The 17869-nt window shown below is 41.2% G+C and overlaps 1 protein-coding gene across 8 annotated transcripts in view; it reads left to right on the top strand.

Annotated features, from left to right (window-relative positions):
- The window catches only part of kcnab2a (potassium voltage-gated channel subfamily A regulatory beta subunit 2a), a 69936-nt gene that overhangs the window by 33163 nt on the left and 18904 nt on the right, over positions 1-17869 (top strand). Inside the window, exon 1 of one of the 8 annotated variants that reach the window (XM_077528748.1) lies at positions 7245-7978. The exons of 6 other annotated variants lie outside the window; for them this stretch is intronic. In XM_077528748.1, coding sequence (XP_077384874.1) covers positions 7767-7978 — 212 coding nt within the window. In that variant the 5' untranslated portion in view covers positions 7245-7766. Of the gene's footprint in view, positions 1-7244; positions 7979-17869 lie in introns of those variants that run through there. One more of the 8 variants, XM_077528749.1, reaches the window with a different exon arrangement.

The raw sequence follows: 17869 nt of genomic DNA, 5'->3' as shown, positions 1-17869 counted from the left end.
AATTTCTCACGGATGTTCCTTATTTGCAACAGGGCTCGATTCTTACCACTGGATTTAATACATCTCTAGTGACGCATGCTAAAAAGTTGCAATTTTTTTGTCACTCTCAGCAGTTGTTGTTTATCTGCAGGCAATCCCTCTCATGAGGACTAATTTTAGCCACAGCTGTATACAGTGCAGCGCTGCTGCTTCAACGTTACCACATACCCCCATGCCTTGCAGTTGTCCCGTCTATCACGTCTTTGCCTCACAAGCGGGAGGTGATCTTTGGGTGTTTGTGAGTCGGCTCGGGTTCCCCATTGAGATTTTTCTGTCTGGATTAATCTGACAGCTTGTCAAAATCTTCAAGTCTGAAAGCCTTGTTGGCTCAAGAAGTGGGAAGTGGCACGGATTACTTTTTGTTTTTTCTTATATTTGTTCATGTGTGACAATTCCAGCAGATGCTGTTCACATCCTTTTGTAATACTTAATCCTCTGATTTAAAAAAAAATAAATAAAAAAATAAAATAAAAATTAGGCACAATTTGGCATATTGTTAAAACAATGTGACAAGTGCACAATTTTCATGATTTTTTTTGTTGTTTCTCATGAATTTAGTCAGAATTATATATTATATAAAAAAAATAAGTTCACCCATTTGTGTGAAGATGCAATATGTTAAAATGGAGTGCCAAAAGGAATGAATTAGCTTACATAATTACATTACATAAGTACAGAGGGCTTCCCTGTCCTTTTTTTTTTTTGCTTGTCTCAGCTCTCTTGCTCTGTTAGTTGTGTCATCGGGGACAGCAGCAAAGACGAAGTCCTCCTGAGCTCTGCTGCACGCGTCTGTAGGGAGATCTCACGTGCTCTCCGGAGAGATGGGAATCGAGGCGATGGCTGCTCACAGATGTGACCGGCGTGTTTCCCTTGCATCATATTAGGAGTTCCCAGATTTACTCAAACATAGAGGCACGCTATTTGGTATTTTTGGTCCAGGCTTTTCATCGGTACTGTTTATCCCTGTTTGTCACTTCCTCTCTTTCCCCGTGCGCTGATTGGCTAGCTAACAGCCAATCACGGTGATCAAATTCCCAGATGCCAGACGCCGATTCACCATGTCGAATTTGCTGGAAACGTCCCCATGAAGTATTCCAACTTGATCTGACGTTCCGACAATAATTTATACGCTGATCAGACGGCAAATGCCATCGGCCCAATGCTGTCCAACTCCCAAAGTCGGCCTTAACATACATGCTGACTACACACAAGGTTTTTTTTTATTTTTTTTTTATGCTGTATAGATTTATACCCATTAACTAGTGTTGTTCCGATACCGATACTGGCATCGGTAGAGGTGCCGATACTGCATTAAAACAGTGGTATCGGTATCGGTGACTACTCACAAGTAACATGCCAATACCATTAATTCCAACGCTACTATAGGACTTTGGATGCAGCATCTTGTGTCTTGCTCGTGCACGACATTCACTGGTATGTGACATGTTCACTGCATGCCGATCTAAGATATCCTATTGGCCCTTGAATGCTCTGAACCAATAGCAGGACAGCTTTTTCATGTTGAGGGAAAAAAAACTTGAGTATCGGTGTAGTATCGGTATCGGCCGATACTGCAAAGCTGGGTATTGGTATCGGTATCAGGAGCCAAAAAACGGTATCGGATCAACACTACCATTAACGAAGAGGTTTCATAAAACGTTGCCAATCCTGTATGTACCGGGGTTGCAAAATGACAAATGTGAATTATTTAATGAGTATTTCAGGTTCAAGCATTTGAAAGTGCAGGATAATATAACAGCAGCTTTTGGGAAGGGGTAGTACAAAAGTGATGATGAAATTATTTATATATTTTCTTTGCTTTTTGCTGAAATGATTGTCCTGGCAGATATTAGGAATGCTTAGCCGGCACTTCAGGATACATTAGAACATCTGTCAGTCATTGCTGTCAATCTGTCAGACTTCACGTCACTTTCTTTTAACTCCCTTAGACCCATTCACCATGTCACTCCACATGCAGGCACACACACCCACTTCTGCCGTTGTCCCATCCCCCACCGCCGAGATTCCATCTTGCCGGGGTTCCTCAAATCCTGACTAATGCCCTTCAATTATACTGCGAGAAAGTCTAAGTTAAAGCTTCGGTTGGACAGCTGGCAGACGCTCACACATGATAGGGCTTTAATCCGGAGTATGTGCTGCACTAGTAATCACCTTCTGCCACCCTTGATGTCCTGGCCCATTACCCCTGCCGAGGCTTTCTTCGGAATGATACGGAGATACAGGGTAGGCTCAGAGAGTATTAACTGAAGCAGGTGAAATGCACCATATGCATGAAAAAAGAAAATGGCATGTTATGTCCATCCATCCATTTTCTACAGTTATTCTCCTTTAAGTCATGCTCCTTTTTGTGTGTGCACTTTTGGCCAAAAAAAAGATTTTCACAACTACTATAAGTGACTCGGTAATGCAGTTCTCTGGGTACACCATCAAACAAAAATGTCACCAAGCATATATTGAAACAATGATGATCGAGAGAGAGAGAACATGCCGCTCTTGTCAACTTTTCATAGGTAGATGACATCACACTTTTAGCCCCGCCCCACTTCCGGCCCTGCCCATATGTTCATATTTGGGCATACTTGCGATACAGGCCCTACCCATATTTGGACTTCCTATGACATAACTTCCTGGTTTCCGCCCCCTTGCCAAAGGATGAGCTTAACTCTGACTTGCCCTCCTCCATGTCCATATTTTGACTTCCTATGACAGCGCCCTTCCAATTCCCGCCATTTTTTTTTGTATAAATTTAGATATGTTTTGTGTAACGTGTTAATTTGTGACCCAAAATGGCGGTAACCAGAAGTGTCGTGTGAATGACAAGTGGATAGCTAAACGAAGATACATTGTTGTTGTAAATCATATTTTTCCAGACCAATGAAGTGACAGCAACTTTTCATGCCAACTCGTGACAAGAGCGACAACATCAAATTTTGTTGCTTATTTATGTTTGTATTTTTTTCCGTTTGTGTCAACGTTCCATTATGACGCCGTGGGGTGCTCTTTGCATCAGTCCCGCTCTCGCTGTTGTAAAACTGATTCAAAGAGCCAGTGCCTATTTTTAGAGATAATGCTGCTGTTGTGCTGAAGGATGACTACTCGTGACAGTCCTCCCTCTGTGGTCAGAGTGCCTTCTAAACGCCCTGTCAATTAAAGCGTCCGTTCGCTCTTCGCTTGCCGCTTTGTCGCTCGCACGGGAAAAAGGGGGTGGGGATGGTTTACGCTCGTCGGCACTGTACCTCCTCTTGCATCCCGGACAATCATGTTTTCCAGTTGGCCTCATTATCATTGATTTGTCGAACTGAGTCTGGACGCACAGTGTAAAAGAAAAAAATGTGTAGCGTACATAGCCGTTTGAGTTCTCCATATAATTGTGCTTTTCTCATATTGTTTTGTCATACATTGCATGAACTTAAACTTGTATATCAAGACACCTTTTACAGTCTTTGTAGTGTATTATTGTCTGGAAGATTTTTCTCAGAAAAGAGTGCAGTTGGTACAAAAGATACAATAGTGTGTGGCTGTAGTTGTGATCAAAGAAACGTGTGTGCACACGCTCGTGTGTACATACATACACAGTCCTTTCCCTTCTCTTCCTCCTCCGCACTGTGAATAAAACGGGGCCCTATCGGTGCTCTGCATTCGATCACATGATTGTCTGAAGATAACCACCAAACAGGCACTTAGAGTAATTCAAAACAAAGTACATGTGGGAGGAGACCGTTTGTTTTATTGACTGAGATTTGTTTAGTATCATTTTCTAATCCTCCGAAAAATTACAATTGCGCCTTGATAGCATTTGCAGTTTTTGTTCATTTGTTGCTCGCGTGCACGCTTATGAAATGAGTTGTGCGATGTCCTTGTGGGAATTCTGAGTCACCTGAAGCACGTGTGGCTAATTAGCAACCTAACACATGCACTCAAAGCGCTTATGTAAAGATCAAAATAGCATGTTTTGAATATTCTCGTGTCAAACCACAAATTAATTCCATGTTTCCTGCAGCACTCCAAAGCATCATATTACTTTGTGTGAAATAATTTCCCAGTAGTGGTGTTGGGAAAATATATTTTATTAAAATGTGCCGAATGCTGTCTGGATTATATAAGCGAAAATATTAGTTTTATTTGGGAAGATGTTTTGAGAAGATTTTATTGTTATGGGGTGGCATGGCTCAGTGGTAGAGAGGTGATAGCACTAGTTCCCAAACTTGTTTTTATTTTCCGCAGGTGGCTATTCCGCCGTAGTTCCAGTAAATATCTATCAGTGTGAGTGGCAAATAACTGACCCTTTGACGGTCGTGCACCTTCTGTCTCTGATTGGTTGTTTTTCATCAGGCATGGTGGTTTCTGAAAAATCTAATTAGATGTACAAGATGAGGCGAGAGGGCTATTATTCCCCCTTCCATTTTATTGTTTACCTCTGTGACTTTTTTTCTTTTAAGACATGGAATTTGGGATCTGCTTATGCAACTTGTTAGAAATAGATCATATTTGAAAAATATTGGATATCGGTATTTAACTTATTTGCTCCCAAAAATGTATAAATATGTTCTATTTTTAATGTCTTAAGTCCCAAAGACATTTATACGTTGTTTTTAATGTTTCTTAATGCTATTGCATACAGAAGGCTTTGATGCAGTCTCTCAGCTGCAAAGAACGGTTGAAGCTAGCGGTAGTTATTACACAAACGGCCAGCAGGTGGCAGCAGAGCAAAGGAGATCAACCAGGACCATGTTGAAAAAAAGCTCAATTACTCAAAATTCTAAATACATTTGTGAATAATGATGAAACTTAGCTATATTGTAATGCTAATTGCAGCGAAACGGAAACGGATAGAAATATACTTTTCTTCTTCTTTTTTTTTCCTGATGAAAGAAGAACTTCAATTTTTCTTGTGGTAGGTTCTATGTTTTTATAGCAATAGAACGCAATATTATGTGAGCCTTCAATAATCCAGTCAAACAGCTGGGAGAGAAGGGGGAGTGAATGAGTTAACTGGAATTAGGCACTGGCACATCCTTTCAAAAAAAAAAAAAATCAACAAAATTTTAAATCCTTCCAAATACAGACATACTGTTTTAAATCAGAATGTATGCCAAAACTGTACCTGTGCAGCCTTTTGCTCTTGTCCATGGCCTTTCACCCCCTACAACTATCATTAAATCCCCTTCATGCGACACCTCCCAAGGCCTGGAGCTGAGCGGAATGGAACCTGGCATCACATTTACCGCCGTGGAGTCTGTGCGCCGAGCTCTGATGCTTAACAGCCTTGAGAGTGAATGTTTTTGTTCTGCATAATGTGATGCTGCCTGTTGATACAGTCCCTCATCAGTATGATGTATGGCAGCCCGCTTATTACTTGAAGGTAACGTAGAGATAGACCGATAAGGTTTTTTCGGGCCCGATACAGATACCAATTATTAGTAGTGAAGGATGCCGATAACCGATATTTGGAGCCGATATTCATTTTCACTAAAAAGGGACATCAAAATTTGGAAAAAATACAAACGCCAGCTCTTATCTTTTTTTTTTTTTTTTTTTTTTTTTTTTAAAGCATATGTTTATTGAGCAACTTTTAGGGTTAGTAAAATATTTTTACGAGTTTTTTTTTTTCTACACGAAATAAAAGTCTTCCAAAATTTAAAAATATCCAAATTATTAAATTTTTACTTATCTCAGTTTTAATTTCAACCAAAAACAGAAGGTGCAGAGAGTTCCCAGGGTCGACAAAAATGAAAATAAAAACTTTTTTAAAACATTTACATTTAAATTAGTTTCCTGAAGTTAACACTTAAAAAAAAAAAAAAATGGATCTATTATCGGCCATATGATTCGTCAAAATGGCCGATGCCGATATTTCTCAAAATGCTAAATATCGGCGCCGATAATCGGTCTATCCCTAGTAAGCGTCACGGGAACATGCCTCTCTGGAGTGCTGCTTCTCTCCCCTCTGCATACTGTGTTGATTCCAAATCCGATTTCAATCGAATTAAAGCCGCCCTACCGGGTGCGATTTAAGGTCAGGTGACACCAAAAATAAAAGGTCATAGCGCCAAGAATAGAGCTGTCAGTTAGCAACAGTCTGTCTGCCGCATTCCATTGATAGAGGTGGCCTTATGAGCGCTTCAGTCGCCACATCTGCTCCTGATGGCATCCCGTTTAATTATCTGCTTGCCACACGAGCTGCCCCACTCAGATAAGCTCGAGTATTACATTACTGGGAGCGCGCAGCTCATCCCACTCGTCACGTCAATCTGCAGCTTCTGTTGCATCGAGCCCAATTACGGCGCTTGCTTTCGAAATGCAGCCGTTGTCGTATTCTAACAATTTAAAGGGGGTCAGCAACATTCGATCCCTATTGTTTTTCAGATCAATTTGTATTTGGCTCATAGCAAAGTTATGGAGTACTTTGTTTTCTAGCATTTTATATACCCCCAGTGCTTCATAGGCCTGGTGGGCTAAAATTAAGCAATTTATTTTGGGATGCTCTGTATTTCAGTTTTGTAATAAGAGGTACAAAATGATTACAATTTGTCACCGTCCTCTGCTTTTCAAAAGTGCTGCTTTCATTAACGCGTTTCTTCACTGGTTTATCATGGATTTGCTAAGTAAAGTTCATATTTACACTTCAATCAGATAATGCAGAGCTGCATTCTTTTTCTTTGCATTCTGCTTTGACTTTTGAACCCTATTCAAGCCAAATAGATTTCTGAGAATGCGGTTCCTTTCAAAATCCATCGAATTCATTCAGTCAATTAAAGCCGCAGTTCATATGCATGTATTTCTGAGCACAGTTTATCCAATTTGATATTATCTCGTCACGCAGTGACCTCGGTCAAACAGCGACTCATTTCTGTCTGTCACCCTCCTGCTTTTGGCGTATATTGTTACAGATAATGTTACATAATGAATATTTTATGGGCAGTTGAACAGTCCCTCGTGATGGGGCTGACTAGGGCGAGCCTTTTCTTTGGACTGGACACGGTTTGTGTTCGGGCTCACTGCAGGGCAACACAAACACAAAAAGTGTGCATGAAAATAACGCGGCGGCTTTTCTTCGTGGCGCTCTCGTCCACACAACAGATTTCAATGCCTTGCCTTCTCACGCTGCCTTGACTGTTCCTCCTCGTAGTGCTCTTCATATCCCTCCCACCACATTCCCTCCTCCCCCTCTCTCTCTCTCTTCCCTCTCCCATGTCTTGCCTATGTGCACCGTGCCGCTTCACAATCGGCACAAGGCGGGCAGACGTAAGTTGAATCGAGGCGACGGCGGGAGAGGTGACGATGAGGTCAAGCGGGAGAATGAATTTGCAGCAGCCGGCCCGACTGTCAAGGTGGACTCGGCTGATGTGAAGATCTGTATTTGTCTCCTGGTTTGGATCTTGAAACTGCCTCTCATGAGCATCTGATTAAATGCCAGAAGGCGACGTGCGGAGGAATCGAGGAATCATGTCTTTACTTTATTCATACTTTGTATAGTTTTTATCTGCACTCCCATCCTTGTGCCTGAGGAATATCGTGAGCTTGTCAGTCCATTTATCAAGTGGGAAGTGATTTTCTAACACAAGCAAGGCGTGTGACACCTGCCCCAGGGACGAGGCCACCTTTTACAACCAAACACCCTCACGGACCAAAGGAGCCTCACGCTCTTTTCATCACACCATTTGTGGAAAAACTTCTTTTGATTATCGGGTAGTGTCCAATCCAGGATGCAGGTCTCGCTGGTGTGCACCGACCACCGCGGCGGGGTGAGCCGCACCACGGAGGACCGGCTCAACCGGCAGAACGCCAACAGCCCCGGCACGGGCACGCGGAGCAAATTCCGAGCCGTGGCCATGGTGGCTCGAAGTCTTGGTCAGCTCTCTGTTCAGAGTGTGCCCTCTTCCAGCGAACAAAGCATGAGGACCGGCATGAAGTATAGGTAGGGCATGTTTGGTCCGACTATCCTTTGCTGGGAGTCCAGGACTGTCTTTTGCAATTTTGTCCGTCAAAACTGCGGTTGATGGCAGTCATGGTCATCAAAGGTGCTGCCGTAGGAATAGTCAGCAAATGGTTCTCCGTGATCATGACCAAAATAATTTTGACAGAAGCCAATTATTAGTACTTAATGTTTAGTGTTGTTGTCACAGTTGGAGGCAAATTGTCACTTGTGATTTAAGAGTACTTTTTTAGTAGCATTTCTTTAATGCAAAGAAACATTAACATCCCAATTCCATTTTTTTTCTCTCACATAATTGTGGGTCAACTTGATGGATGCTACGTTTGAAGTCGAATGACAGAATATATGTTTGTGTATACAACTCCTAAAACAAATTTTTTTTAATAAAAAAAAAAAAAAAAAAAATTAAAAAAAGAAAGAAAAAAACAACTCCTAAAACAAGAGAAATCGCTTCTGTTCTATTCACTCGAGCCTTTAAAGCTAATGCACAAGTAAGCAGTCCTGTTCAAATGCTTCAATTGTGTCAGTAAATACAAGGACACACTATTTTTAAAAGGATACAGTTTATTGCGGTCCTAACATATTGCAGACATTTTATGTTATGTACGGCGCACGGCATAAAACTGAGAAGAAGGCATTCTCATTACTGTACTGATTTATCTCTATGCCCTAAAAGTGTCTCACGTACAAATATTTACTATAATTCTGACTTTACTACTGCATTAGGTTGGTGATGATAGACTATAACACATTTGTACTTGACATGTAAATTCTGGTTGCCGCGATAGCAATGGTGTCCAAACTCGGTCCTCAAGGGCCAGAGTCCTGCAGGTTTTGAATGTTTCCCTGTTCCAACGCAGCTGGTTCCAATGAACAAGATCGTTACCATGCTTATGCAGAGCTGGCTGATGAGCTTCAGGTGTGTGAGAAACATCCAAAACCTGCAGGACTCCGGCCCTCGAGGACCGAGTTTGGATACCACTACGGTATAGGAAGTGAAATGACGACAGCAGATATCATATTAGTTGATTCTCGAGCATGTTTTATCCAATCAGAAGCTTGGAAAATCAGCATCAGCTGACGCCTCCATTTCTTGATGCACATTCTAATCGATATCAGCGCTGCTCTATATGGAGCTTGGGTGACGTGAATTCATCGATTAATCATTTAACATGTTCAGTTGTTGAATACAGATTAAAATGAGCAAAATGACACATTTTAACAGTTGATCTGCTCTCCCATCGACACACCAACGCTGATGACAGTTTCCAAAAGGCTTCATTCCTGGACAGTTTTCTAAAAGCTCAATTTATTACAGACAAAAAACAATGTTCACATAAAAATGTTTTTCCATGTATATGTGGAGATGGCCTAGTTGACTAAACCCTTATAACATGAACTCATTTGCTCCCAATAATCTGTAAATACGTTTTTTTTTTCATGTTTTGTGTCCCAAAGACGTATTTATGCGTTTTTGTTGTTTTTTTTATGCTAGAGCATACAGAAGGCTTTGATACAGCCTCTCAACTGCAAAGAACGGTTGCAGAAATGGTAGTTATTACACAAACGGCCAGCGGGTGGCAGCAGAGCAAAAGATCAACCAGGGCCATGTAGAAAAAAAGCTAAATTACTTACTCTTTTGAGTAGATTTGTGAAAACTGATGAAACTTAGCTCTCTTCTCATGCTAATTGCTACAAAACGGAAACAGATAGAAACATACTTATTTTTCCTGATGAAAGAAGAGACTTTAATCTTTCTTTTGATAGGTTTCATGCTTTTATAGCAATAGAACACAATATTCTGTGGGCCTTGCAATATCAGTCAAAATCCAGTAAAACAGCCGGGAGCGAACGGGATTGCTTCTGTGAAAATGGCTGGCAGTGAATGAGTTAATTGGTTCCTCAAAGGAAAATGTAATAGTCTTTGTGGTATTTGGAAGTAGTGTCTTAAATCATCAATTTATTCCACCAGATGGCAGAATGTATAGTTAATGTACGTATTCAGACAACATAAGTCATCATGGCTTCCTGCAAGTATATCATCTTTGTGTTTAACTGAACGGGCCCTGATCTTGCATTTGTTAAATTGGACAATCATCATACTTCAGTATACATACTTTACATGACGTTTTGTTTGTATAGATGTTTTAGCTCAAATTGAGAAAAAAACTGGAGCAGAGTATATTACTGTATGTGTACCTAATGATGTTGCTCTATATACTCTTGTTAATGGTCGTCTTAAGTTATTTTATAGATGCCGTGCATTTTAATTGGAACAAAATATTTAATTGGCTGCTCTCTAGAGGATGTACATTAGTCATCCTCACTAGCCCTGCTGAAGACACATCACACTCCTTTGCATCTGATGTGCTCGGGGCAACGATGCCATGTTGGCACAATCTAATTATTCAAGCTAATGATATTGAATGAGTAGAACCGCGCCGGCCCTCGAGGGTGTTGTCCGCTGTTTGTGCTCTTTTGCTTCCGCTCTTTTGTCCAAAGTACACAACGCGCTCCGTGTTTGCGCGCCGGGCTCGGAGTTGAATGCATCGCGGTCTTGTGTAGGCAGCGCTCAAGGTTGCATGCGCGCTGGGGGTGCAGCGCAGTGCTCATAAGAATGAAAGAGCAAGGATGGGATTGAAAAAAAGAGCGTAGGCACGATGCTTTAGAGTCATCTGTGGTTTTTATTAGTCAATTCATGTCTCAGGAGGAGTTGCCTTTAACTCGGCTGTGCATTCTTGGTTTGTCCTCGAGCACAGAAGACAATCGTGAGACCCTGCTTATTTGCAGTTCTTCTAAATTTGGGTATGGGTATTCATTTTTTTGTGGGGGAAGCCTATCCTCCATTATTAAACGTGGTAAAAATCAATGAAGCAATTATAAGTTGTTGATATAATGTACAGCAGGGGTGTCCAAACTTTTTCCTCTGAGGGCCACAGACAGAAAAATAGAAAGCTGCAAGGGCCACTTTGATTTTTGATTTTGATTTTTTAAAGTTATTTATTAACACATTCATTGCCAGACCAGCAAAAAAAATGCATCATTTGACGTCTTTTTCCGTCAATGGCAGTGAATGAGTTAACTGGAAAAAAATCACCTATAGTCTAATCTAAAAAAAATATTGCTTTGGTGCCAAGGAAATACAGTGCAACTTAAGTTTTTGTAAGTCCAAGATTTGTAGGATTCAGTTTTGGCAGACTTGTTTCATCAACATTTAGTTTGGCTTTTTTGCACACCTGCTCATTTTCAAACAAAAAACGCATGACTCGGCCATTAATTTTCTGGATTTGATGCGCCACGAGGGCTCTTTTATCAACAAGCCTCTCGGTACTTGGGCAACATGGCTGTAACGCATCCTGTCAAAAGACAGGCCTTCAAAATGAAAGCACACCAATACAATAAAACATTTTCACAAAGCTTTCTTTGCCCCCATGGTTGTTTATTTACTAGTCACAGTCATTAAACAAGCGCAAGATTTTTGAATGTGACGTGTAACTAACATGGTGCCAAGGAAAGAGTGGCGAAAATGTGTTATCATACTAGCATGCTTTTGTTTTGAAGGACAAGTTGCGTTACTATTGCCTCAACTGGCCCAAGTGTTGCCAAGCAGACAGGGAGGGTTGCTGAATACGCTTGCATTGTGGAATACACCTTATCTTCTGTTGAAACCTTTTTACACAATACGACAGATATAAGTGTCAGCCAAAGTACAAAAATGGCTCCCACCTCAACGTTTTCTGTAGGCCATTAAGAATCTTCGATAAAGTTGAAAGTGTTTACACTTATGTTTACTTAGGGTGAGGATTATATAAAAGTATTTATTCTCTATAAAATGCATTTTTAATATTTTTTGTTGTCTGTAATGGATTAATCAGAGTCACATTATTTTTCATGGGATATAATGTTTTCATTAGTGTTGTTCCGATACCGTTTTTTGGCCCCCGATGCCGATACCCAGCTTTGCAGTATTGGCCGATACCGATACCGAAGGTTTTTTTTTTTCCTCAACATGAAAAAGCTGTCCTGCCATTGGTTGAGAGCATTCAAGGGCCAATAGGATATCTTAGATCGGCATGCAGTAAACATGTCAAATATCAGTGAATGTCGTGCACGAGCAAGACACAAGATGCTGCATCCAAAATCCTATATTAGCGTTGGAATTAATGGTATCGGCATGTTACTTGTGAGCACGTACCGATACCGATACCACTGCTTTAATGCAGTATCGGCGCCTCTGCCGATACCAGTATCGGTATCGGAACAACACTAGTTTTCATACAGTTTTTGGTCAGACTTCCTGGAACGGATTGATCACGAAAACCATTGTACACTGGTCCTTGTGGCATCTACAGGAAGACCTTTACAGACCTTTTTGGGTGGTTTTGTAGCAGGGCTCAGTTCCTATCCTCAAAAAAAAAAACAGCGGTGGTTCACCACACACTTCTGCACGCTAATCCAAACTGTATAATAGCTGTGTGAAATTCAGATGTGCCTCATTTGCATAAGGTCCTCTCCGTCGTTTCCCCAGCGTGGCAGCCTTGAGCGCTCTTGATCGTGACTGTCAGGCTGCATTTACGGGCGCAGGCTAGCTCGGAAGAGGACCTCCCCTGCAGGGTTGAGGGGGGAAATATCAAAGTGAATGTCTTCTCAGGCTCGGAGGAGGCGTCCTCCCCGCAGACAGTAACGTTCAGTAATGTGACGCTGGCTCTTCTTGGCGTACGGGCTAAAGACATGCAGATCTGCTGCCCACATTTCTCCTGCAGAACTAAATAAATGCCCTCAAGTCGGGGCTGAATTAATGATGCACACAAAATGGTTTATGATTATGTAAAGTGGTCCTGCTCGGGCGATGGGAAGATCTCTGTGAAATTGTTCCTGTGATGGCCCTGCGGTTTGTTGCGACGCTCTCAACTCGTGTTCCAGTCTGACAGACCTTTTTGAAGGCATGGCACACTTGTACAAGAGTGTCTCTCCAAATACAAGAGGTGACCCACAGCACTCTGTACCTGATTCACATTCGTTATTATGTCAGATGATATTATTCATGTCGTTCGCCTTTGTTTTTCCACAATTGAACACCCTAAAAACTCAGCCAAGATCGAAAGTTGACATTATTTGCTTGGGTGTCAGACGATTACAAATTTTAATCGCATGACTTCAATAGTTAACGCACGATTAATCGCATGTTTTATACCTGTTTTAAATGTACAATAAAATATTTTTTAGAAATTTTCATTCTCAACATAAAAGTGGAAAAATTTCTAAACTCGTATAAATAAGGCTGCATCTTTTAGTCATTGATACAGTAATTTCAGAATAATTCATAAAATTGAGTGGTAATTAAAAAGTTAAACTGTAATGTAAAAAAAAAAGTTTGATTTGTGTTGGTCATATTTCTGCCACTAGATGGCATAATTGCATTTAAGACGGTGACAGCTCGGTGCATTTTTCTTTTCATCACAGTTATCTAATCTTTAACATAAAGTAACTTGTGAAATTCTGCACATTTTTAAAATTGTAAAATATACCTTGACCCCAGTCTCCACAAATATATGCATTATTATTAAATTCATTACTGCTAGGGCGGCACGGTGAGGGAGTGGTTATCACGTCCGCCTCCCAGGACTGAGGACGCAAGTTCGAGTCCAGGCTCCAGCCTTCCTGGGTTGAGTTTTGCATGTTCTCCCCGTGCCTGCGTGGGTCTTCTCCGGGTACTCCGGTCTCCTCCCACGGCAGGTTAATTGGACGCTCCGAATTGTCCCTAGGTGTGCTTTGAAGTGTGAGTGGTTGTTCGTCTCTGTGTGCCCTGCGATTGGCTGGCGACCAGTTCAGGGTGTACCCCGGCTACTGCCTGAAGCCGGCTGGGATAGGCTCCAGCACCCCCACGACCCTTGTGAGGAACAAGCGGTTAAGAAGATGGATGGATGGATGGATGGATTATTACTGCTAAATTTTGATGTTGACATGCCTGCTACATTGCGACTGGAATTCCCCCAGTAAAGGCTTACTAAGAAAGGGGCGGTCATTAACATTAAAATAATTTTAAATTAATGCACTAATTTTGACACCCCTACTATTTTAAAACCCAAATGTTGTTCATTTAAACATAGACATCTAACTCCAAGCGTTTCAGAGAACATTATTAAGGAAGCAGTAGAGTCAAATTAAATATACAATAGCACAAATTAGGCCACAATGAGTCTCCACTTGTTGAGAATCATTGCTCTAATGTGCTTGTCATCCAAACGCCTGTTTTTATACCCAGTGTTTATGACAATCATAGTTATGAGAGAAAACATCTCCACTGGTTACTGTAAACACTTCACTGAATACGTGCTACGAGGCTCATTAGTGTGAGCGGTGCACACACGCACCACAAATGTCCTGATTCTGCCATTTGTTGTTGTGAATGGGACGGTTTGGAGTGTGTAACATGGCTTGACACATTTGTAGCTTTTTAGGGCAATAAATTTGGAAGGAAATGTAAAACCGGGACACTAGATTTGCACGTCTGCCTCGCAATTTTTGTGCAAATGTACAGTATAAATTGTTGTGTAAGGTCTAAAATGATTTTGAAATTGCTTGAATCTGATATCAGAAAATACAAGTCCAGTAAAGCAGACCAAGTTGACAGTCAATCACAACTACTAAACTGGAAGTGTCACGTGCCGTATGCTAGCTTTAGATTACAAACAAAAAGAAACTCACCTCTTCATGTACTTGAGAGTGGGGGGGGGGGGGGGGGGGGGATAAATGAAGGTGCTATCTGTCTCTATTATTAACTTCTGTTGCTGAGAATGACTACTTACACAAAGGCAGCGTGGTGGCGACGAAAAGCTGGTGGTGTGAGATTTTGGCCATGGCGAGTGTGGGTGCATGCTGGGACATTTTCCTCGTCATCAAGGCTTTCCGCCTGCGCTCCCACTGCTGAACGCACAGGCCACGCTGATGTAAACACGCCGTGACTCTACAATCCACACTGCTCATTTCAAACCCCCACTTAGATGCCATCTTAAAATGTGCACACCATGTTCACCATCTGCTTGCTCTGGGCATGTGACGTGACGTCATGTGTAAACTACTTCTACAATCTACATACATTGATTTTGTTCCGGTAAGAATACGATTATTGTGGAATATTTTTGTTAGGTTGTATTTCCATCAAATAGTTTCCCCTACTGTTGAATTACTGATGGTGGAAAAAAATAAAAGTCTCTCCCTAAATAGATGGTTTGATAAGTCCTTCCAAATTTAAATTAGGGTTCCATATCATGCACCCCCACGTATACACTTTTACAGTTGCGTAAATGATAAACAACTGATATGAGGATATCATACCTGCATGTGACTGAAACTAGTAGTAGTGTTACAATGAAATGGAAAACTGAGACAGCTGTTTATTCTTTTCCTCACTGTGTGTTGTGTGTGTTTGTGTATTCGCTGTATTCTTTAATGCATAACAAATAGCCTCCATTTATTGACACGTCTGTACAAAGCCAATGAGGGGCAAGCTGTTTATTGTCTTCGTATTGCTCTCTGTATTCCCAACAGTTTGTCCTATGGTTTGGGGCTGTTGACACTGCCCTTTCTTCCATCATGCCATGCTAATGGTTTGGAGATTTCTACATAATAGTGCTAATTTGTATAATAAAATGACGCCAGCAGCATATTGCAATATTTTTCGTCCCATGTCAGAACGGACCCTCTTCAGTCCTCATGGAATGTACCGGAAAAAGCTCAATTAAGACAACATGAAATGCACATTAGGAAGCTGATTTTATAAGCAATGGTACCGGGTAATACAAACATCTATCAACAGATGTAAAGGTTCGAAATTAGCCTCACTTGCCAAGTTGCCAGCACATGGTGAAGCTCCAAGCATTAGAACAAAAGGCTCTAAGTCAGAATGCAATTTTAAATGGTACTATCATACATTAAAAGCACAAGGTTGTCTTAAACGACTGTACTAGCCAGAACATAGCTAGCCTTATTGGTATACTAACCGATCTACCATAACCAAAACAAATACCCTCTTAATAACCAGAATGTAGCTTGTAGTAGAAAACAGTCTTTACACCAAGATGTAGTTAGCACGACTGTTAATTCCACGACTAAAAGAGCTCAAATCGACTGTGAAAATAGTTAGTTGCCAACAGAAATATTAACGGAGGCTATACCAAAGCCTGAATTTGGCTAAAATGGTGGACAGAATGTTGATAGCATTAGCATTGTGTTGTATAAGTGGCCTAGGCAATGGCTAAACTTTGCTAGAATGTCTACTAGCGCCCTAAAAATATGTACAACTTTCATTAATGATTTCTCACAGCATTACTTCTAATGTTGCCCTCAAGTCCACGTGTTCCTTTGTCTTTGTCTCCACCAACTGTTGCTCCATTCCTGTTCACGTTACTCCTCTGTCTATTCAATTACTTAAACTTGAATGGAGGAATAAGCGCCTGTAGCCAGCACAGAAGCTGCGGGCATTCTGCGTTGCTGTGTTGAAGCCACATCTGAGACTGTATTAATAGTTGTGCTCCGCGAGAATCTCTCAACACGTTCCTCCTTCTGGCTTTGTTTGCTCATTCATCACTCTTGACGTGTCATCTCCCCTGACTTAAGTTCAGGCGCTTGCCATTTTTTAACATGCATACCTAGAAATGACCAAAATAAACACATGGGTGCTGAGTACCATCTCTGGCATCCCCACCGCGGGTTTCGCGTGCCTGTAAGAACTCGACTGGGATCTTCCATCACGCTGCTGTTTGCTGTCAAGCTAGCCGGTTTTAATATGGTAGTCAATGCTAGCTACTCCTCTGCTAATAGCGCCTTAGAAGAAACCCAGCATTTTGGACGCAGTGTGTCCAAAGTAATTACAATAGTCCCCTTTTTTTCCACCATTGTGATTTGTCAGCAAGTCGGCATGCCGACTGTCCATGTCCTGATCACAGACTTTGTCCCCAGTGCCACTTTTGGTGCCGCCGTCCTTTTTACCGAGTCTGTCTCCTTCATTATTGATGAGGCCACGAGAGCGATGACTTGACTGTTATGATTCACTTGTGCTGAGGCTCAGCAGGAACTTGAGCCCTGTCTGCTGGCAGGGCAGGGTTGGGGGGGCATGCCGGAGGGTCTGTTGAAGGTCTTTGAGCACAAATATTGAACATCATGATGTGCTGACAAAGGGACAACCTTGGCGTTGTTTGACAAGCTTCATATTCTGATGATGGGTGCTTGAAAATGCTCGTGTTGTTTTGTTGTTGTTGTTGTTGTTTGTTTTATGTTGCTTTTTCTAGGTTAAAAAATGGCAATTAACAGTAATGTTGACCTGGCTGACTCTTTCCACCATTTATTGAAACAAGGTTATCCTATAGTATATTACTCCATTGGCTGCAGTCAGCGATTATTATTTTTATTGTAAATAATCAGCACAGGTCTTATGTCGACCATGTTTGTCTATGCTTCTATTGTAATTTAGAGTTACAACAGTTTTTTTATGTTTGTGTTGTTTGGGCAGATGCATATACTGTAAATATACATCATCAATAAGTATATTTCGATGACATTAATTTTGAAATTAACGGGTTTACTCTATTAGCTTATTTTCTTGCATTGGCATCCCTTATCTAAAACGGTGGGGGTGGGTTGGTTAATCCACATTTTGGATATGATCGGAATACAGATATCACATTCCACGTGTTTTGTAAATAATCATTGATAGTTTTATGTCCATAAGATAATCTTTAATGGAAGGGAAATTGTTCACAACATTTGATAAGAACCTTATCAATCTGTGCCTTGAGAGGTGCTGTTTTTTTAGGTTAGCAACCGCTACATTTTTCTTCTTTTAAATCCATATCTGAATTTTAGTATGTACAT

This window comes from Festucalex cinctus, chromosome 8 (assembly GCF_051991245.1).
Source record: "Festucalex cinctus isolate MCC-2025b chromosome 8, RoL_Fcin_1.0, whole genome shotgun sequence".
NCBI classification, from domain to species: domain Eukaryota; kingdom Metazoa; phylum Chordata; class Actinopteri; order Syngnathiformes; family Syngnathidae; genus Festucalex; species Festucalex cinctus.
Note: the sequence above shows the minus strand (reverse complement) of the source record. Positions and strands in the feature narration are given on the sequence as shown.